The sequence below is a fragment of the Passer domesticus genome, chromosome 1 (assembly GCF_036417665.1).
Source record: "Passer domesticus isolate bPasDom1 chromosome 1, bPasDom1.hap1, whole genome shotgun sequence".
NCBI classification, from domain to species: Eukaryota; Metazoa; Chordata; class Aves; order Passeriformes; family Passeridae; genus Passer; species Passer domesticus.
In genome coordinates this window covers 73,324,247-73,346,761 of record NC_087474.1, presented here as the reverse complement: position 1 = coordinate 73,346,761, position 22,515 = coordinate 73,324,247, and the positions used below count along the sequence as shown (strand labels likewise).

At 40.9% G+C, this 22,515-nt stretch overlaps 1 protein-coding gene and 1 long non-coding RNA gene across 13 annotated transcripts in view; one reads left to right on the top strand and one right to left on the bottom strand.

Annotated features, from left to right (window-relative positions):
• PHACTR1 (phosphatase and actin regulator 1) overlaps positions 1–22,515 on the top strand; it is a 300,542-nt gene that overhangs the window by 221,609 nt on the left and 56,418 nt on the right. For 9 of the 10 annotated variants that reach the window (XR_010364616.1, XM_064424383.1, XM_064424373.1 and 6 more), the window contains 4 exons: positions 3,555–3,635; positions 10,271–10,450; positions 11,484–11,690; positions 21,865–22,195. Coding sequence is in view for 9 of the 10 variants with exons in the window: in XM_064424383.1 (XP_064280453.1) it covers positions 3,555–3,635; positions 10,271–10,450; positions 11,484–11,690; positions 21,865–22,195 (799 nt within the window). In the remaining variant the exon portion in view is untranslated. The remainder of the gene's footprint in view (positions 1–3,554; positions 3,636–10,270; positions 10,451–11,483; positions 11,691–21,864; positions 22,196–22,515) is intronic. The other variant, XM_064424402.1, reaches the window with a different exon arrangement.
• Positions 5,643–21,919, bottom strand: LOC135303117 (uncharacterized). 3 transcript variants are annotated; one of them, XR_010364645.1, is made up of 4 exons: positions 21,786–21,900; positions 19,964–20,110; positions 7,191–7,550; positions 5,643–5,787 (listed from the first exon to the last, which is right to left on the bottom strand). It is a non-coding gene; the product is annotated as an uncharacterized LOC135303117 (long non-coding RNA). The 3 variants fall into 3 exon arrangements; XR_010364648.1 differs by lacking the exons at positions 5,643–5,787; positions 7,191–7,550 and adding an exon at positions 14,170–17,590 and having other exon boundaries at positions 21,786–21,919; XR_010364644.1 differs by lacking the exons at positions 5,643–5,787; positions 7,191–7,550 and adding an exon at positions 19,360–19,545 and having other exon boundaries at positions 21,786–21,919.

Genomic DNA, 22,515 nt, shown 5'->3' with positions numbered 1-22,515 from the left:
AGCAGAAGCACTTGGCTCACAGGCAGCGCAGGGCTTCGCCTTCTCAGCTGGGGGAGCAGCCCACAACCACTGCCATCACAGAGCACAGCAGCCTGTTGAAGGGATAAAAAAACTGTGTTTGATTTCCAGAGTGGAGGGGCAGGAACTTCTCCTGACCCTGTCAAGGCTTTACTGATCTTAATGGGTCTGCCACAGAGAAAAACTCTGCTTGAACAGCAGAGGGGGGCTGCTCCTGAGGGACGAGTTCAAAAATACCAGCTCAGAAACATTAATAAAAACATTTCCCACTGTTTCTTCATCAAAGCATAAAAGAAACAGCTTACTGCAGAGCACACTGGCAAAATCGGTGCGCTTTTACCATAAAATACACATAGGCTCATTTCTATAAACTAGTAACTGAGAGTTTCTTGTAGAGTGGATGAATTTGTTACAGTAACTACTTTCTGGTATAAGTAGATCCCATAAAGAGGACTTAATGCTTATTTCTAGTCTCCTGGAAGGTTGTACAAATGAAAAAAAATGAGGTTAATCACCAAAGAAAATCACTAATGAAGTAATACATCTTTTCTTAAATATTAATTAAAATTCATTTTTTCCCATCACAGAATTTACACGGTTCTCATGAATCAAGGATTAATTCAAAGGTTTACATTTATCCTCTGCTGTGAATGGATTCCTTCTCAGTGGAGAGTGAATGAATTTATTTTGTAGCAGCTTTCTGCTTGAAAACAAAATCCTTCATAAAAGAACTGGCAATCTTAACCAGAGAAATCCAGACCAAGTAAAGCATTTCATTGTTCAGGGTGTTAGACCCTAATGAGTTCTCTGTCTAAATGCTTATATTTTTTCCCATCTGATCAGTGGTAGCATAGCAGGTTATGCACTTAAATGTACGACACTTGTTTGGGAGGAAGATTTGTATTGAAGAAAGGCAGCATGTTCCACAGTTTTAGCATAACATCTGTTATCATTCAGTGCTGCTCTTAGCCCAGCATGCCCTTGCTCTAAATATCTTATTAATTAAACTGGCTTAGTAGGAAAATAATTAATACTATAAGTCCTGTACCTACTTAGAAAGGATTTAGAAACTGAAAAAATTGGTTTTGTCTGAGTTTGAGCTCGAGGATTGTGGGATTTTTAATTCTTGTACACAAGCAGATTAGAATAGGGAATATCTGAGAAATTTCTATATATACAGTCTTCCAAAGACATATATTCTATCTTTGAAATTCTGCAACTGCAAAAAGTCCACTACTTCGAGAAGTCTTGGTCACTACCGGAGGGTGTTCCTCAGCGTTTGGTTTGGAAGAGACGCTCCTGCACTTCTTCTAAATGTCCTGATAGCCCTTTTTAGTGCCTGATTCCCCAAAAGCCTTAATTCTAGTTTGCAAAATGACTGTGTTTCTTACCAGTGCTATGATAATGAGGTGGGACCTCCTAACTGTGAAGTCAGTAATAATGCTGCTACCTTGCATAACCAGCTCTTGACTGGGCAGGAGGATGAGACAGGGCACCCAGGTGGATGCCAGTGAATTTGTGTGCAAAATGTGGATCTGTTACTTAGTTATCTGTGTACAGATGGAGTACAGAAATAGAATTTGCCTGTGTCTTTGTTCTGTGTGTGGTGCTGCTGTCTATATGCAGAAACTGCTGCTTTGCTGCCGATTCACCCAGCTTGGTTTCCCACTGAAGAGCAAGTTCAGTTTGCTGCTTCTTCTAACAGAAAATTACACTTTTTGAGACCTATTGAAAAAGGTGCTGGGTGCCACCAAATTGCTCATTAAACTCAGTCAGAGCTTTAACAATTTCTTTAGTGGAAGAAGGCTCAGGAATTAGTTGCAGCTTGTTCTGTCTTTTCTTGGAAGGTCTGAGAGCAGCTATTCTTAAGGAGGAAAAGGAAAAAGCTTTAAATGCTGTACCAGAACAAGACCCTTTCAGCATAAGGAAAAGGCAGCTTGGGGAGAAGTCTGCAGTGTGACTCCAGAGCTTTATAGTTGGGCCTATCTTTTCAAAAGCATATTAGAAACTTAGAAATCAGTGTTTCATTGCAAGTCAGTTGAGGTGCCTAAAGTGCTTCTTCAAATGGGTGTAAAGCACTCTGGAAAATGCTGTGGCTGTTAGGTTAACAACCTCCAAAATCAAACTGCACCATGTAGCTGGTTAATGGGTATGGGGTCTTGTGTTTTAGTAAAGGGACTTGCCTTTAATTCTAATCCACATTGAAGTTCAGTGAGTGTCTCTCCCTGGAGAGACCAGAGTTTTTAACTAGCTTCTGTCTGTACATGTTGGTCATCTTTGTCTCAAAGAATACATGCTCAAAACTGATTTTAAAAACAGGGAAGCCTGTATTTATCCTGGGGGGAAAAGTGAAGCTGGCCTTGTTCATATTAGCTGTAAGTATCTGGCAGCAAATAAGTTGCAATAAGCACAGTGTGCCAGTATAAGCATAGCTAATCCACAAGCTATATGGGTCCCTGTGGGAACAGTCAACACACAGCAGTACCAAGAAAGGTTGCACCTTCCTGTTTTCAGGGGAGAAGAGGTGGTTTCCAAGCCTCTTTTGCTTTAAATCTGCCTTGGGCAGGCTGAGGATGCTAAGTCCCAGTTCATTTGTGTGTGATGGGTCTGATGGAGGAGCATATGGCAGAAGCCATTTGCCCTTGACTGTGCCTCTTTTTTGGCAGGCACAGGCTTGTTTCTCACAGAGCCGGTTCAGTCACAGCCACTCCTTCCCTTCACTTCTTGAGCCCCCGGCTTGCTGGCTTTCAGCTCTTTGTCTGTGTGTGTCTTTGTGGTGTTTTGGTTAATTGGACATTGCTTTAATTACTACTGCACTAAAGAAACATGTATTTTCTATCTGTCATTTTGCTGCCTCAGTGACCGTGGTCTCCAAGCAGCCAATACAGAACTTGAGCTGTTCAGATCTGGTGTAAATTGCGGTGGCTCTCTTGGAGTTTCCCTCCTTTGCATCTCTTTAGGGGAAACCACTCCTCCAGGGAAGAGAAGGCTCTGTTAAACAGCTGATTTTTTCCACTGTCCCAAACACCATAACCTGCCCTCACTGGAACAAGTGGCAAAGAAGCCTTGGCTTTCCTTCTTTTCCACAGCCTGGACACAGTCCGTGGCCATGTTCTGTGGCCACATCTTTCCTTGGTTTGAGCCTTTGTGTTGCCTCCTTTCTTAACTTTCCCTCTGCATCTTCTGCAATAATTTCCTTTTTCTCCCTTTGTTGTCTCTAATTCTCCACAGAAATCAGAAATGTTTGGTTTATGTGTCAAAATCAAGTAATGGCTGTGCAGACACGCCCTCCAATCAGTCAGTCTGCCACCATTTCTGTCAATAACAGCCACACTACAGTAGCAGACATTCTCTGGATTACCTACTCGTAATTTATTTCAAGATTACCTACTGGCCTTTATTTCAAGATGCTAAACTGCCACTGAATTGAAGAGGAGAAAGAGCATTTTTAAAATGCCTTTAAAATGCATAGAGTCTTTTAAAGCAATATTTTCCCTTCTTTTCTATTTATATTGATCTCTATCCTTTGCTTACAGCTTTGGAAAGAAAAATGTCAATGAGGCAAAGCAGAGAGGAGCTTATAAAACGAGGAGTGCTGAAAGAAATTTTTGATAAAGGTAAGTGTTCTTCTTTTCACAACAGTAAATTGATATACCGTATAGTTTTATGACCAGACATTACATAATTGTAACATTAGGAACCGGGAATAGAGAGTTCTAAATTGCAAGACTGTGCAAAATAAGATCTCTAAACACTTCTCTTGACTTTGCCATGGTCTGGCCCTCTCTGTTGGATACATGTGGTAGTTTCTTCTTTCAGATAAAAATGAAAACTCATCAGAAATGTAAAGCAATAGAAATAAAGATCACAGCAATATACAGTAGTCACTGACTGCAAAAGAGCAAAGCATCCAGGCTGTGGAGAAATGTAGTGGGTTTGTGCCTCTGTGTGTTGCCATTGTCTGGTTGAGTCACTTTGGGATTAACTGTTGTGGAAAAAGGAAACATTTAAGGTTTTGGATCCTGATGAGCACAGAACAATGTACTTTCCCTTGAAACAGCTCAGAAGAGATAATTCCTTGTTCAGGATAATTAATTTGTTGAGTTTGTAATGTCTTGTTTATGCAAAATGCCATTGTTTTACAAACATCATTGTTTTACACCGGTAACACAATACATAGTTGACATCTGTTACCTATATATTCAGTATTTGAGTGCATCTTGCATTTGTTTTGCTGCTTCTCTTGTCAATTACTAAGGCAATTAATTCAACAAATTATATAAAGACATAATAATGTGACTTCTTAATCACAATATAACTTATGCATATGCTTTAAAGCCTCCTTAATTTGAAGTCTACATGTTTTTTACAATAGCAATACAAACTCTGGTAGAAATCAACAGAAATTAGAAATTTTCACAGATATTAGAACTATAGCCTACTTCATAAATTTAGGAGCATTTAAATCTGCTACCTACTTTTTACTCTAGCTTATTAGGAATTCAAAAATTTACTAACCCAGGCTGCTAATTTTTTTTAAGTTAAAACAAACATCAGCAGAAATGTGCTTATCATTAAATGTTACAGTTTCCACCAGTTATATAGACCAACCTAGATGCAACTTGAGAGTAAAAACAACTCATGTCAATAGGTTTGCCCTTCTCACTGCTTTGTGTTGTCCACATTTTGTAGTGTGACTCAGATCAGACCCACAGCCAGTGAGGTGTGGTCCAGGCTGTCACACCAAGTGAGCAGTGCTTCAACCAGCTCAGAAGACAGCCTTCAGTCACACCTCTGTCCCAGGTGTGACCTCCTCCATCCCTGCCTCATATCCCACATGTAGCCATCCTCTGAACCATCCCTACATAAACCTAAAGGCCTCCCCAGGAAAAAATTTTTCTGTGAAGTCTAACTCCACCTTCCATGTTGAAACTTGGGGAGATTCCAGGGGTTTTTGTCTATTGATCAAATAATGATGTAATTTGTAAACTTCTGTGTCATCTTGTGAAGCAGATATCTGTAGGTATTTGAAAGAAAGAAATTAATTCCTCTTTATAGTAATTTTTCACCTTTACAAAGCTGATATGAAAAGAAAGAGGTAGGACGGAGAAGAAGGTGATAATACACAAGAATAGCAGCAGTACTCAAACAGCTGTGATGATACAAGGATATGAACAAGGCAAGATGTGTAGCGCAAAAGCATTATTTCCTTCAGTGTGTAATAATCTGAGAGTAATTCTAATGAAGGATTTATTTCATTGACAACCTTAAGTGGAAGTTACATTTTCTTTGTAATTCCTGTTAGGTAACCTCTAATCCTTCAAGAAAACAACAGACCTTTAGCATTTATTAGCAGAACGCTTTATTTGACTGTGGTGGCACCTTCCATGCCAAGAGGCATCTTGCACAGACATTAGGTGTAAATCTCTTTGTCTCCCTTTCCTAAGAGGTAGGCAAAGCAGGCCTGTGAGTAATTTTGGCTTTTTCTTGCTTTAAAAACCCAATAATCATACCAATCAAAAGAAACAGTGCAGACAGATAACCCAAGAAGAATTTTTGCCTTGTGCTTAATGTTGGTTTTGTCATATCTTCTACATTGAAGAAAAGCATAATTAGCTGGTTTGTTTGCCTGCTGTTTAAAGTGATGCTCTGACCCGTTTGCTTCAGGATTTGCTGGCTTTTCAGAGGACTTTGTGTCACCCAGCAGGTGAAATTATCAGAGTGCAGTAAGTCACAGTAGTCACACATAGGAGAGTCACTGTAGTCCAGCTGCTATATTTGGAAAACAAGAAATGCTGTTATCATTTCAGTGACCCCCACGCTTAAATTAGTCACCTGAAGCTGCTTCTGACTGAACTGCAGAGAGTTCTTTCCTTGCTAAGGGCCCAACTCATGACAGAATCAGTTTCTGTTATCTTCCCTTTGCAGGGCTCTGTGACTTCCGTATTCTGAAAATGTAGGCAAAGGCTATAATTTTTTCAAATACTCTGTACTTTTGGAAAGCAGTAAGTTGAAGAAGTATCTGATTAAGCTCCTGCTGTTCTTATAATTTGTGGGCAGATAGTCCCGAGAGGTTAAAAACACTTCTTCCACCTGCATCATAGAACATACCTCAACATTTGAAAGAACTCATATTTTTGCCATCACTCCTACACATAAGTACAGACATTGATTTCCACATGAAGGTGTAACCGTCCCAAAAACATCTGTCATTAGAACTGCCCACTGTTTCATGCTGCTGGTCAAAGACCCAAATCTACTTGTAGTATTTTGATAGCTCTTCTTCTTTCTGAATGTAGATGAGATTGCCTGTAGTGAGAAATTTCTGAATATGAGTGTGCACCAATTACTTACTCCAAAGGCAATGGTGCAATGGCTTTTCAAGGAAACATGGGCAGTATTCATCTTTTATATTCTTGTATTTTAATATGCTCTAGCTAATTAAAATTAGGGATTTAGACTTGAATTTCAGGTAACCTAAGTCCTGACAGGATTCAGACATGTTGCACTTATGCACTAAAGCAGATTTTGTGACAGTGTGTGAGGACAAACTTGAAGAAGTGGCTTTGGTAAAGTAGCAGGAAGGCATGGCAGCCACTGGAGAGACAGTTGTGCTGCAGTGAAATTGAAAAGTTTTGAACTCCTCCAGAAGTAGCCTGTCTCAAACTCCATGGGATCCCACAAAATCAGGGGTCTGCTTGGGTGCTGAAGTTCTGCAGAATTCCAGACACTGTTCTCAGGTAACCACCAAGGGCAGGGGCAAGTCTTGACCACATGCAAGAACACTCAATTTTCCATTTCCCACTCTTGGGATCATGGCAGACAATGACAATGAATTTTACTCTGCCCTTCCTAGTCTTTGTTATCAAGAATTTCTTGCTGGACAGTCTACTTCAGAGCAGACAAATATTGAAGGAGATAACCCAATCCAAAAATTAACCCAGGATTTCAACTTGTCCATTTTGACTTCTGTAGCCAGTCTTCTGTAGAAGGAATGCATGAGCGTGGCACTTTCCAGGATGCAAAAAGTTGCGTAATCCAAGGTATTCAGAGTATAAGACAGTGAGAGGGCAGGCAGAGCTACAACAGGGGGACAAACAGTAGGTCTGGTTTGTGTCAGTCAGTGTGATGCATTGTGGCCTGCTTCGCACCAGGCAATGTTTTAGAAGTACCTGAGAGCAGAAGATGCAGGTGTGTTCAGGAGTACAAACCATGCTTAGGAGCCAGAGGTTTTGAAGACATCATCTATGTATCTCTGGGCCTTTGTCCCATGCTGTTGTTTTCACATGCTGAGGTGAATCAAAGTGTCTGGGCAGAGTCCTCTGCATAATAGTGTCTCCTCTGAGGTCCTGTTTCTTCCGTGACTTCAGGTGTGCAGGGTCTCCTGAGTAAGAGAAGAGCAGCCTTCATGTGTTCTCTTGCTTCAGAGATCAAGCTACTCCCTCATAGACCCATTCAGTTTCACACTCAGCTGATGTTATTAAAGCTCATGGACTCAGGGGAAGTTATTTTCCATTAAGTAGTACCAGACACTGTGAAAATAGCAAAGGATTTAGCAAGTCTGAGAATAAAAGATTACATATGTTATCACTGTGCAGAGTTAACTTTAAACTCATAACCAGTTCCTGAAAATAGATAAGTTCATCCATGTATATGTACTAATTGCATTACCAGGATTCTTTTCATTTGTGTATCAGCCAAATGGAATAGCTTTAATACTTTGAAAATACTAAGTAATTTGCCTTTTTTATCTGGTTGTCAAGCATATCTCTGATGCAGGATTAATTCACACTGAGATACTCTTTCCTCTACAAATTATTTTTTTCTGCATCTGTGATGTTTGCTGTACTTGAGCAACTCTCCAGGTAGCTCTTCTTTAAGCAATACCTGAATTAGGGTGTATATTTCAGTCGTGATTCTGTGCCATGCCTGACAATTTCATTCAAATGCAAGGACAAGCTTTAGACTCTAAATCAAGATTAAAGATATTCAGATGTAGGATTAAAAACGGTTGCACTGTCAGTACAGAAAGATGCCATGTTTTAGTATTATGACAAAAGGTAAAAGCCAAAATTTTATTTTACATTTTACTTTTTTTGCAATTGTAAGTCTTCATGGGTCATTCAAATGCTGTTTTTTTTAAATCATGCTAATATATCTTGAGAAGTACATAAGCACACTTAAGACAGTGGGATTTCAAGAAGCTCAACGTATTGCAATAGGCAACTCACTTCATGAAAAACGTGTAGTGATCCCTCCAAAAAGCAAACATTACTGGGTTTGTCATGCATACTTCTCATAGTTACAGTCACATGTAGTCTGAATTAATGCAGGGAATTAATTAATATATTGCTAGACGCAGTCACTGCCTTTCATTCAAGAAGCAGGTGCTCTACATAAGAAACCGTTACACTCTCATGAAACCAGGTAACTGAGAGAACATTAATCCTTATCCCAAACATGTTAAACGTGTGTGTCTTTAAAAAAGGGAGACAGAGCCCGCACAGAGTACACAGCATTTCTACCCAAACAGCTAAGTCAAAAAATGTTCAACTTAAATACTGGCTGAATTGTTTTTTGATTTTTGCTGCCTAGGGAAGTAAACAGCTTTAAATAGAATGGCCACAGCAGTTAGAAAGGAGGCTGTGCTACAAACACTCAGCCCAAGCCTTTAGCTTTAATTCATGTTGCCACCTTTTAGCCAGCTCAGTTGATCTCTCAAAGCCATGGGTCAGGTTTCAATCTAGTATGATGTGACTGCACTACCATAATAGCTCTCTGGGTCTCCAAAAAGCCTCCAACAAAACCAAGAAAGTCATGACCTTGGTATTTATAATAATTTCAAAATAAACAGGAGACCATCTTCACTTGCTGTAGAGAACCTTTAAATGGCAGAAATATAATTCTGAATAGTTATCAGCTAATGTATTTTCAGACTTGTTAATTGCTGTATACTAGCACCAAAACGAGACTTTTTTTATCTTTTCAGTATTGTTTTCCAAAGTGATTTTTTAGCCCTATGAGGGGAAAATGTGTACTCATTTGACCAAGGTACATCTCCACTCAGTACGTTGAGCAGTAATATGGCTAATCAGTGGTGCCCAAAAATCTAAAAGCATATTCTGAAATCCTGAGTTTCATTTTTAGAAATAATTTAAATGGTTAGTGAAATCAAGTTCTGCATATTTGCCTGCTGGTTTTTAGTTTTACAGGTCACATTTCAGTTATATTTTCAGGCTTCCATTTGTAACCATAGGGGCTGAACACTTTGCTTTATAAAACTCTAATTGTGATGTCCATGTAGTCATTGCCTCCAGGTACCAGAGTGCTGTGCTTAACAAGTTTGGAGATAAAAATCATGCAGGTTGACACTATAGAGAATAATCTGAATCCTTTCTTCTGCTCTTTATTATTTCTAATGTGAAGTGGTATTTGTTAGGAAAGAAAATGCCAGCTGCTGTCACAGAAATTTTGCTCAGATAGAGGATATATTATTAGTAACTATAAAAACAGGCTTTCTGAATGGAATCTGATATATCCCAGTATCAAGACCTTACATCAGGCAAATATAAAAATTATTCTCTTTCTTACATAAAATGTAGTTATTTGTATGTAAAATAGGGACATATCCTTGTGATTTTGCTCGTGTCCTTTATAGCATAAAAGTTGGGGTAGGGAAAGGTAATAATTCTTGTTATTAATATTAAAATATTATATACCGTATGTATTAATATTCTTTAGTTCCAGCCTACTATCATTTCTGACTTCCCAGATTCAACAGAGAGAGGGAAAACATATTTTTTTGGCATTGGATGGGACTGCATGTCTGTGTGGGTCAAGGTGGTCAGGAATCAACCAATTTAGACCACAGTTCATAATGACCATTCCAGGGTAGTGCAAAAGATCAATACAGATATTTTACCTAAGTTATATGCTCCCCCAGAGGTGCTACCACCACTGATAGGCTCAGCCTTGGTCAGCAGTCCAGTGGGTCCAGCTTGGAACTGGTTCCATCAGACATAGGGGAAACTTCTGGCAGCTACTCACATAAGTCACCCATGTAGACCCCCTGCTATCAAAACCTTTCCAAGTAAACCCAGTGCATGTGTATATAGAAGATCTCTGTCCAGGTTCCTCATTTGAAAATAATCTAATGGAAATATATTTGAATTAAAATTCTGTCTGCATTTTATTTATGTCTTTTTTTTTTTTTTTTTTTTTGCCATTCTTCTTTTCCTCCAACTATGAACAGACGGGGAACTTTCCATACCAAATGAAGAAGGAGCTTTGGAGAATGGACAGCCTCTGGGCTCTGGGCTGAGCTCCAGCCAGGTGTCCCTGCCAGCCCTAGCAGAACTGGAATCAGTCCCAGCATCTGTGGAACCCTGCTCATATGAGGTGCTCCCAACCACAGAGATCATGGATGGGACAGGTAATGTCTTCTTTATGTTATGGTGTAGATACTCTAAGCTGTTTGAAACAAGTTTTTGACTTCTAGCATTTGGTGTTCAGCCCTGAGAAATCCTTATCAAAATGAAGGTCTTCTGGTGTAGAAGGAAGTGACAGTGTAGAGATTGTCACTGAATGCTCCACAAGAAATTTTGACTGACATGATATAGAAGTAACCTCTACTTCTAAGCAAGTAATCTCTCTCAGAGTGAAGGAAAACCCCTGCACTTTGTGAACATGTAAAACTAGGTTTCCAGCTCTCTGTCTACATCTCAGATGTACCAATGAGCTCTAGAGCAGAGAGCTTACAACACTTTTGAACCCTGGGGTACAACATCATGCCCTCTACCTTCCACGTGGTGTTGTGTGGTGTTCACAACACACATCTGTCAGTAATGAACACAGTCAGCTGCCCTACCCTGGGTGAGGCTGACTGCTCTTCTTCCCCAGCCTGTGCAGAGAGACAGCAGTGCTCTACGTCTAGGTTAGCTCCTCTTTCTGCATCAGGGTGTGCTGCTGAGAGTTGTGGACAAAGGTCAAGTGAGGAAAAGTGAACAGTAGAAGTTGTGATCCATGATCTTGCACAGCTATGCAGCCTTTTTGAAAGAGAGTAGACCCTGTGAGGTGCTTTTTAATTTTGTCAGGGTAAGTTTACAGACCACCTGCTAACATATCTGGTCCTAGGCAAGCTGTGGTGACAGACCATCAGAGACATGACATTATAAAGCCTAATTTGTGTTCCAGATGTGGGAGTACATCCCAGCCTGACATGGAGGAGCTGGCTTCTGTCAGAAGTAATGGGAAATTTCACTGTTGTGTAGATGTGTGTTACTCTTTCTCTTTTACTTCCTTTCTTTCCTTCTTTCCTCCTTTCTACGTTATACGATGTTTGAGTGAAATCTATGAGTCATTCCTAATCTGCATTGCTGTGCTGCTTTTCTTGTCTGACTTCGGCTGTATCTGCTGCTGCTTTGCTCGTAACGTTGTTGCGTCTATGATGTGGTTGTGTCCTCCAGTGTCTGAAGAGAGCCCCACATCCAATGAATCTGGAGTTCTCCTGTCCCAAGATCCTACAGCTAAGCCAGTCCTGCTACTTCCCCCCAAAAAATCTGCCGCTTTCCCTGGAGACCATGAGGACACCCCCGTGAAACAGTTGTCCCTCCTCAAACAGCCCCCTGCCCTGCCTCCTAAACCTATTGCCAGGATTGCCAGCCACTTAACTGGTAAGTAGGTGTTCCTGGACCCTCAGCCCCACCATTTCCCTTATAGGAAAAGCCGCCTGCGTAGCAAGAAATTCTCAGTGTTCTTCCTCTTTCTGTAATGCTGTTTGCACTTGTTGTGTGTGCTGGTGATGTACGTGGTGTACCTAGGGCAGGGATCACGAAATCTTCAGACTGCACCTTCATCAAGGTTGCTCCAGGGGCACTTCCCCTCTCAGCTGTAATTGCCTAAGACTGCTGTGGCATTTCCTAACCCTCCTCACTCTTATTCATCAAGACTTACCATCACCACTGAAATTGCAGGATGTGCTTTGATGGGAAAGGAAGTCTCAGAAAAATACTAGGATATCTTTAAATGCCCTTAATGAGGAAAGGCGTGAGAGATGAGAGGAAAGGGAGAGTTTTGATTTCTCCTTTTGCTGTTTGTTGCTTGTCCCCTCAACTGCCATATGGGCAGGTCCCCTTCCACACACCCTGCATGTGTCTTTGTTTGTCTTTGACTTGCCCCCAATCCTTACACCGGTAATTCTGTCCCATGACTTCTTGCCATTTTGCCTCAGTACTTAACATAGTCTGCCAAACTGCTCCCCCTTTCCACTACTGCTCTGACTACTCCCCTCCCACTGGTGAGTCCAGCTCCAATTCCCAGTGACCAGGATTTTGATGTCCTGTGCTTTATGCTGCAGTTTAGCTCTCACTGCATGGAAGGTAGCAACAGTAAACAACACAGGCTCTGTTTTGTGCTCCATATGTTTTCACAAGTGTCCAGGCTCTTTAGGATTCAAAGTTCTAGGTGAATGTGGAAGGAGGATGGGTGTGTCTCCTCCTCCCAGTCTCTCATTTTGACTGCTGAAGCAAAGGATGACTATATTCATGCTGACCAAAATAGATTCCCTAAACATTTGCCTGCACCTTTTGAACAGTATGCTCATAACTGCAGCTGCTGCACAGCAGGCAGCACCTCAAAATCCTGAGCTGAATATGAGGTGTGGTTCATCTTTGTAGTGGGGCAGCTACCAGTCTTCCCCTGGATTGATCTTGTGTTAATCCTGCCCTGATATTTTCAGAACTGATGTGAGAAGTGCTCTGCCCACATTTATATATTGTAGATTTTTTTTTTTCCAAACAGTTAATGCCGATTTTATTCAGGTTTAATATCTATATCAGGAAAGTGCTCATTAGGAAAGAACATGTTCTGGTTTTCTCTCATCTCTACGTAGTCTCTTCATGTTTCTGTTTGGATAACCACACTTTTTTGTCCTGTATAGTTTTGTGCATTTTATGTGAAACCTCTTTACTTTCTTACCTGCCAAAATCTGCACATAATGGTTAATATTTTGCCCTTTGCTACAGACTGAATGGGCATTCCTGCAGCCTGCAAGGCCAGGTAGCAGTATTCATGGCTTCACCTAAGGACAAAACCAGCTTCCTATGATCTCCCATAAAACTCTGTCCCAGTTACAAGAAGTTGTTCAGAAATGAGGCCAACATGGAAGAAATAAAAGTATAGGAGTAGCATAGGAAAAAATCTCAGGTCCTTGATTCATAAGCCATTCTTTTGTAAGAGATAACAGAAGAATCAAAGGATGAGGGCTTCTGGAGTAGGTTGGGTTTTTTTCTGCAGCTGCAAATTTTGTGTGAAGTAGAATCAGGATCAAATTATCAGCATAAGTGAGTTGCTTGATGGTGATGACTTTCCAATGAAAGTGAAACAGAACTGTGACTCCTCTGGTGTGGCCTCTTGTGGTGGCCTTCAGTGATGTGTCATCTGGTCCTATATAAACTCTTGTATGTGCATATAGCTAGACTCTCATACATGCATATACAAAACCTTCAGGGTAAAGGAACAGAGACTCAAATTTAGTCATAGAGCCATAATTCAATTGACAGAGTTCCTGCTGGAACCGAAACCCTCACTTATACATTCCTTATAAATAAAAGTATTCAGCTTGTTCTAAAGGGTCCATTTACTTTGGTGGTCCAAAGGATATAAGTGTTGCTCAGTGCCTTGTGTTCTCCAGTGGTAATTATATTAGCCATGTACAATCTTTAGAAATGAGCAATCAATCCTAATGAAGCATCCTCCTCAGTGAGAAGCAGAATTAATGCTATTATTTTTCTAATTACTCCAGAGACATCCTCCACTTGTGAGTGAGAAAACAAGCAAAATCTGAATTCTGGAATTCAAAATGAAAACTTTTCATTTCTTCCTGCATACGCATCTTTCTACTGAAAAATGTTTGAGAAGGTTGAAGGACAAATTAAGACATACCAGGCATGGCTAGTGGAGAGTGACAAGGTTTAATGGTCTGATAGCTCTGCTCAAGAGACTGTGAGAGGAGATGTGATCCTGTGAAGGGTTCAGGTACACATGTGAAAAGGCAGAAACAACTCAACTTCTGTATATATATATATATATATATATATATATATATGCATGTGTATGTGTACATAAGTGTATCTATTTAATAGAAACATGTTTTGTACAAACATGTATTAAAAAATCACTACAAACATGGTCAGAGGCAAAAAAAAAAAGGAAAAATATTTTAAATACAAACCTTGAGGGAAAAAAGTCAGACCACCTCTTGCTGTGAAAATATTCCAAAGTTCTTCAAAAAGTTATGCAGACTGACTTTCAAGGCTTGACAAAGAGCTTATTACAGGTTTCAGAAATGGAAAAGAAACATTCCTTTCCTCTGAAAGCATTTTGAGCCATCTCAAATATCTATCCACCTGTGCCAAGACAAAGATTGGCCTTTCAATTGATAAGAAATGCACATAAAAGAGTGGACCTAAATAAACACATAAGAGCACAGTTAATTTTGTGGAGAATGAAACAAAAAAATTCCATTTTAAAGGTGAAAGGAAGAGAGAATTGCTTTCAGCAAATATAAATCACACAGCCTTGGCATGCTTCTTCTCAAGGCTGCGGCTCTGTAGGGATGGGACAGTGTAGAAACAGGGCTGGAGCCAAGAGCAGACTGCAGGGCAATCACTGTGAGTGGTACCAACACTGCTGCAGAAGATGCTCCATGCTTTTCCTCACACCGTGTCCTGTGGTCTTGATGGTGCTGCCTCCATAGGGAACATCCCTGTCACAGCACTGGGTGTGGAAGTGCACGCATAGCCTTAGAAGACAGGCAATTCCAAGAGAAAAACACAAGCCTTATCTGTTTTGTTACTGCTGTTTCACTGCTCTGCATGTCCTGTTGTTCAGTCACCTCCTGGTGAGCCTTCTACTGGTTTTCAAACATGATTTGCATTAGACTGATTAGTACTGGACAATGTTCACAAGATAGAATTTCTTTCATTGTTTTATTTCTCTGATATTCACGTGCAGAACCCAGGCATTTAGGACACTTCTACTTCCTTCACTGAAAATTTAGGAAGAGTTGAAATAATCACCTGGGACCAAATTTAATTGGGGTTCTGGTGTTCAAGTTCCTAGCTTAACATAAAATCTTTAATGGTCAAGTGAGAGGAAGACTAGGCATGTCTGATTTGATAGACCCCAGTGTTGGAAAATTCCCTTTGATCTTGATTCATTAAGCTGTTAATTTTCACCAGTGCAGATAATGCTTTCTGAAATTAATTAGATATTTTTCAACTGAAGCACCAGTAACCCATAAAGTTCCTAAAACACCAAAGAACAAAATAAGATGGGTTCTCAGGAGCACCTGAGTCTGCTTGAGTCAAAATTCAGCCTAATATTAGAATAGTATGAAGCTTTGGTTATATCTGGCCACTTATCTATTCCATTTAAGCTTTTTGCATTCTTTTGCTTTTTTCATTCAAGATTTTGAAGAGACACATAGCACATTTTTAGTTCTGATATTGTGCTTTCTAGTTATGTCTGTGTAGTGTCAGAACTAATTTATAATTAGAGGCAAACATTTAATAGGTACGAAATATTTAAAGTCCTCAAAAGTTGCTTCTGACAATGCAGACAAGACCAGAATGAGATTTGAGAACGTGAATGCCTGGGGTCCTGGTGCCTTGCCACAACACAGCTGGTTTTTAGTGACAACTTTGTAAAAGTTTTTGTGACTACAATTTGTTCAGTAAATACTCTGGAGTATTTTATAATGCAATAGTCACATATGTATCAGAAGACTCCTCTGTAGATGAGCCCAAGACATAATCCAGAAGCTTCCTCCACGGTGATGTTACCTCCAGCTGCCAGCTCTGGCAGGCTCCATTCAGGAAGAGAGGTTACATTCACGTGGAGACAATGGACAGTTCTCTCACTGTGTGTCAAGGGAGAAGCAGCAGAGCAAAAGCAGTTCTCCTTCAATGGGTTCTCATGGAAACTGGGCCCTGGTGCAGTTTCTCCCTCTACAATTCCTCTCTGTGCTTCTTCCTGGAGAGGGATACCTATCACATACAGACATCAGGAAATCTTCTCATCTTTGAAACCCTTTTCAAGGCCCCACACAGGAATTCATGCAGAGCTATACTTTTCAACCTTTAGGGCTAATCATGCCTTGCTTTTGTTCTTCAAACTCAGTCTGAATCTTGAAGGCATATGTGGTACAGAAGAACAGCAAAGAATTTCTGTCTCAAATTTTCCCCGGAAGACATGACTGCAGATCTTGCCATGGTCAGCCCTAGATGCATGGCAAACCTTTGACAACAGTTTTTGACTTGTTCAAAAACTCATTGAAACAAGAAAAGAGACTCTCACCATTTAGGCACAAGTGATTATAGGAGAGAAGACCTGAAAAAGCAAAAGCTACTTGTCCAAATGGTGCCAGTAAATATCAGGCACATCGCCCCATGGAGCTCCCTCAACAGGCCACACTGGTTTTTGCACTGTTTGTTGGTTTGGGAGAGTTTTTTGCACATTTTTTATATAATTAATTACTTGGAAGGATTTAAAGAGTATCTCATTAACTTTATGACAAGCTGTATTACTTGTAGTTTTATATAGTACAGCAAAGGTCACAGTATAAGGTCATTCAAGTGAGGAAAAACCTGAGCAGACCTTTAATCCAACCTCCTGCTCAAAACAGAGCCAAGTATGGGATCAGACCAGGTTGCTCAGGCCTTTGACCAGCTGGGTCTTGAAAACTTCAGAGGATGCCAGCTGTACAACCTATCTGGATAAACCTGCTCCACTAACTGCCTCTTCTCATGGCAGGGAAGACACTTGCCTCAAAAGAGTCTTGAACGTCTTTTGTTTCACTTTTTTCCACTGTCTTTCCTCCTCCCACCAGACAGCACTGAAGAGTTGTTGATAACTTGTAGGTACTGGGAGGCTGCTCTTTAGTGTTCCCCCCACAAGCTGTCTTTTCTCCAAGCTGAACACACCTCAGTACCTCAGGTGCTGTAGCCCTCAGCCACTGCAGTGACCCTGTACTCAACTCATTCTGATTTTTTGATACCTTTCCTGGTGGCTACTAAGCTTGCACAGTAGTTTAGATACAGTCTAAGGACTGGTGAATAGAAGGGAATCCTTCCATCAGTAGCAGAATCTCCTGGCTGTGTTTCTTCTTGTACCACCCAGAAGTTTGCTGTCCTTTCTTGCTGTCAGGGTACAGTTCTGTCTTACATTTGGCAAGGAGTCCAGAAAGAGCATTTCTGCCACTGGCAGTATAGCAAACACAGCCAGCTCTGCCACAAGCCCAGGATCCCCCGGCATGTCCTCTTTCTCCATGCAGTAGTTGAGCTGGGGCAGAATTTGAAGATTTTAATAAGCCTTTCTACAACCCCTGCTGCAGCAACCTTTGCTGCCATACATCCAGAAGTTCCTAGCACTTAATCTGCAGCAGTTGTATCTTTAATGTGTGCTGACCAGTTCTCCAGCCATGTTCTGTGACTAAGAAGCATCAGACTTGGTGTACGTGGTGCACAGCTCCAGTGTACCATTAACACTTCAGAAGAACCATTTAGTAGCAAACCTGTGCAACAAATAAACATATATTTGTCTCATTAATACCCTAAAGGAATACAGTAACTATAGATGTTAGCAAAATGATCTGTATGGAAAGGGTAAGGGATGGCCTGCTTGTCAAAGGTCTGATGTGTAGCAAATATTGTGGCATCCACAACTGTCTTTTAAGTAATTGATTGTCATCAAGAGTGGAGAGGTTGATGTCTTTTTCATCAACTCTAACATACAAGTTATTACACAGTGCTGAGTGGTCACAACCCCACTGGGAACCAACATCTTGCAAAATTGCTCATTATTCTCTTGAGCATGAAAAACCTCAGCCAGAAGAGATTAATCAAACTTGCACACCTGGCTTCACACAGTTTGCTTCTTTTCGGTTATGAGTGCTTTGTGCAATGATTCAATACTCTTGTAATGTTTCACTGAGAAGACACATCATAGATTCCTTGTTATTATTTCCCCTGTCCAGCTTCTTACTCATCTACTGATGCCCACGCCTGATGTATATTCTGTGCAGGAGACAATAATTGTTACTACCCCTGGTTCATAAATCGTGTACATTGCAATACTAAAACAGAGGAAAGAACTGTAAAATTTGGTCTCCTCACTCTTACTTGCAGGGAGAAGTTGTTCTGTCCTTTAGTGTAGATGACGGTAGCACAGTTTCCAACAGCATGCCCAGAGCCCATGGATTTGGGCAAGGCCCCACTTGTTCAGCGTAGTCACTGATGAGACCACACATTATAATTTGCAGTACCAACGTCTCCATTACTGGTGTCAATGAGGATGCAGTTACATTTCCCAGCAAATGGATTGAATTGTCTTCCCATTATAGTAATTCTCCTTTTAACCATTTTATTTAAACAAAGTAGAATTCTCCTGAAGGTGAAGGGCAGACAAGTAGACTTAATGCCTCTGGTTATATCCAAGAGTCTGTTTTGGTAGTAGGACCATATTCAGACAAGCTCCAGAACCTGGGCATAACACAGTCAGCCTGAATGAGGACATTAAAAATAATGAGCAAGATTTTGGGCAGGTGTCCAGTGGAGTCACCCAGCACTGGCACCATTGAAAACATGTTGATGCGAAGGGTTTGTGTAAGTGGAAACTGAAGGTCTATATCTTTCTTGTGCAGAGTCAAAACAGAGTGTGTGCATCTGATTCATGATGGAACGATGTGGATACTCAGGATAATTAAGCCAGACTCATTCTCCTGTGCAATTCCAGAGCTGCAGTGCCTGTGCCACAACTCTACTGCATGAATACTTGCATGAGAAAATAAATTTTCACCATATTTAGAAGGAAGGATTCCTTTTTGCTTTATACCTGAACTATTTGACTTGTCATGCTCACTTCCAACATACAATATTGCTCTGATCTTCATGATCACGAAAAGCAGAAAACCCAAATGATACTTCCAGTTATTCTTTTGTCAAAAGACAGAGGTGCCTGCAGTTGGAATATCTTTGAATTCACTATTAAGAATGGCTGCCACAGAGTGATGGGGCATCCAGGCACAGGCACTGTCAAGTGAAGACTTTATTTGAGATACTGCAGAAAAGGATCTTAAACCAACCTGTATTTGTCAAAATGGAAGTGTAGATCTCAGTGTAGTCTTTGTAATTCAGAACAAGCTCTAAAAGTAAAATTGCCTGAAGCATAAATGTGGGAAAAGACCCACTTATTTTTGCTACAAATCCCATAGAAGCTTTATTCTCAGGGCTCTATACAATTTACTCTTTCTGTTATTTATCTTTAATTAAAGAGTGTGTTCTTTTATGCAAGATACACAGAGGAATTGTATGCAAATAACATGTTTGTAAGAAAAACAAGGTGACTTGAAGACCTTTGTGTGCTTGAATAGAAAATCCTGAATGTGGCTTGGTTTGTTGGGGGTTTTTTTGTTATTTTACTGGATGAGTTAAATTTCAGCCTCGGTAGAGCCATCAGAAGAATTTTTGCCTGCAGAAGACAACATGTTAAGTGAATTTATATTACACTGAAAGGCAAAAGACTTGGATTCTACTCTCTATAGCTCTTCCACTCTGCAATGTGGAAAGGCCACTTTTTCTCCATGCCCCTACATCATGGTGTAACCCCAGCCAGCAGCCAAGCCCCACTCACTCACTCCCCCACCAGTGGGATCAGTGAGAGAATCAGAAGGGTAACAGTGAGAAAATTAATGAGTTGTGATAAAGACAGTTCAGTAGGAAAGCAAAAGCCATGCACACAAGCAAAGCGAAACAAGGAATTAGTTCACTGGTTCCCATGGGAAGGCAGGTATTCAGCTATCTCCAGGAGGACAGGGCTATCACATGTAATGGCTACTCGGGAAGACAAACACCATCACTCCAAACATCCCCCCCTTCCTCCTTCTTACCTTTGCTTTACATGCCGAGCATGATGCCATATGGTCTGGAATATTCCTTTGCTCACTTAGGACCTGTCCTGGCTTCCCATGCATCCCAGTTTTCCTTCACTGTGTTGCAGTTCAAAAGGCAGAAAACGCCTTGGCTCTGTGCTAGCCCTGCTCAGCAATAACAAAAACATCTCTATATTATCAACTCAAACTTTGTTCAGCACAAATGCAAAACAGCCCCATATAAGACACTGTGAAGAAAATTAACTCTACCCCAGCCAAAACCAGCACACAGTATTTCATCTTTGCACTCCCTTGAACCCCTCTGTGTTGTTAGCCCATAAACACTCTGGAGGGGGGAAAGACTTACATTGTCAGTGTGTTGTTCCTAGCATAGGAAAACCACTAATATCAAGTGGATGCTGTGGAAGATGTGACTAGCACTAAAATAACTCAAGAGACATATCGGAACTTAGCTCATGGTCTTTTTTCACCTTAAAATCCGTAATCATTTTCAAGTGTTACTGCTTGCTAGTCCTGATATCAACTTGTGTACCCTGGCTATTAGATATGGATAGAAGTCCAGGCAATACCCAGAACAAGCCACGAAGAAGAAAAGAATGAAGGAAATGGAGGGAAGGATAGTTAAAACCAAAAAGAACCAGTTTGTATAGTCTGAAAAAGGAGTATAGAAATCTGATAGCATTCAGAATAGTGATGACCTTTGAAGAGCAGCATCTAACTCCCAAGCTTCTTCAGGTCAAAAGAAGATTCTGGCCCTGCAATTCTTTTACCATGTTGTAGCAAGAGGAGTGGACAGAAGCAGCAAGAGACCAAAGGTCATGCAAGCCTCGCCCACAGAGCTATAGTGCAGAGACAAATTTGTGCAGTGTTTCAGGCTGGAAAGGGCCTGGCCTTCCTCCTAGAGACAAACTTAGAGTTGGTGATCACAATGTATATATTTTCTCTCTCTTTCACTCTTAGCATGGTTTGTGATCATTTCCCCCATCCATCTTGGCAACTACTAGCCCTCATGTTACTTCTTTTCCCTTCTGAAAATATTTCACAATGCAACTCCAAAAATTTCCGTTCTGCAGTTGAGTTCTGGAAGAGAGGTTTGCTTGTGGACCTCTCACTGATTTCTCATTGAAGTCAGTGAAGTCTTTTCCTGGCTGATCAACTATGGGTTTCAGTGAATATTTTAAGTAGAGTTAAAAAGGTAAAATTCAGTGCTTGAGTCCAGAGAAAAATGCCTGCCACTTCTGTAAAAGAATGCATTAGTCCTAACAATCTAGTGCCCTTTAACTTTTCTCCTCATGTACCCTCCATTTTTCCAAACCTGTCCTGTTTAATATTCAAACCTTATTTCTTTTCTCTTTTGCCCTATAATGTAATTTTTTACACAAGATGTTTTGCATATTACAAAGGTGTAAGAAGTGTGACTTATAGTAATTGTACTGCAGTGCTGAGATGGATCAGGGATCTCTGAGCTTTTGCTCTGGCAGTGATGGTGGTGAGTCATCCTGTAACTTCAGACACTGAATTGCTCTCATCCTAATTGCTCTCCCCTTATTTGTGTGCCTGTTGAGTGGAAGAAGTTGCATCTACCTCACAGGGCTATTTTGGAGGATTAGGGCTTTAAAGTGTGCCACAAGCCTTGTTAAGTATTGCTTAATGTGCTTATTAAGGGGCATGCACAGCCCTGGGATGTTTTTTTGTGGGACTCAGGAGTGCTGCAAAACAGCAGTGTTTTTTCTGGAGACCGTGCTGAGCATACAGTAGGAGTTGTATGTCACAACAGGGAAGGTGTGCACTCTCCTATGTTGAGTAGCAACCTCAGTACCTGCTCACCCAGGCAGATACTCTCATCTCCTTCTTACTGACATGAACATTAACACCAGTGCTCTCTTTCTTTCTTTTAGATCCTGGCGCTCCTGTGAAACTGCCTTGTATGCCAGTTAAACTGTCACCTCCACTACCTCCAAAGAAAGTCATGATTTGCATGCCTTTAGGGGGGCCAGACCTCTCTCTCTCATCCTATTCCACGCAGAAGAGCTCCCAGCAGCCTTTGACCCAGCAGCATCACACTGTCCTGCCATCCCAGTTAGCAGCTCACCAGCACCAGCTCCAGTACGGCAGCCACAGCCAGCACCTTCCTTCTGGGTCCAGCACATTGCCCATTCACCCTTCAGGGTGCCGGATGATCGAGGAACTGAACAAAACGCTAGCCATGACCATGCACAGGCTAGAAAGGTAATGGATCAACTTCTAACATTCCATACTGGTGTGCACTGTCTCCTGCTAACTTCAGCATCATATCATCACTTGAGTTACCTTCATAGGACTTGAATGAGCTGTCTCCTCTGGGGTATAACAACTTCAGGGCAGAGTCATTTCTGGAGAAACAGAGGCAGAGTCTTTCCAGACTTGTTTGACAAGTTTGTGGCAGAAAGGAAACAAAGACCAAATTTCCTGAACCCCATTGTCCTGTTCAAGGAAGTAGATAATACAGGAATGGAGATTTTAATAGGACATGCCTGGCTTGCAGTATGTACTGCTGAGGCATAACTGCA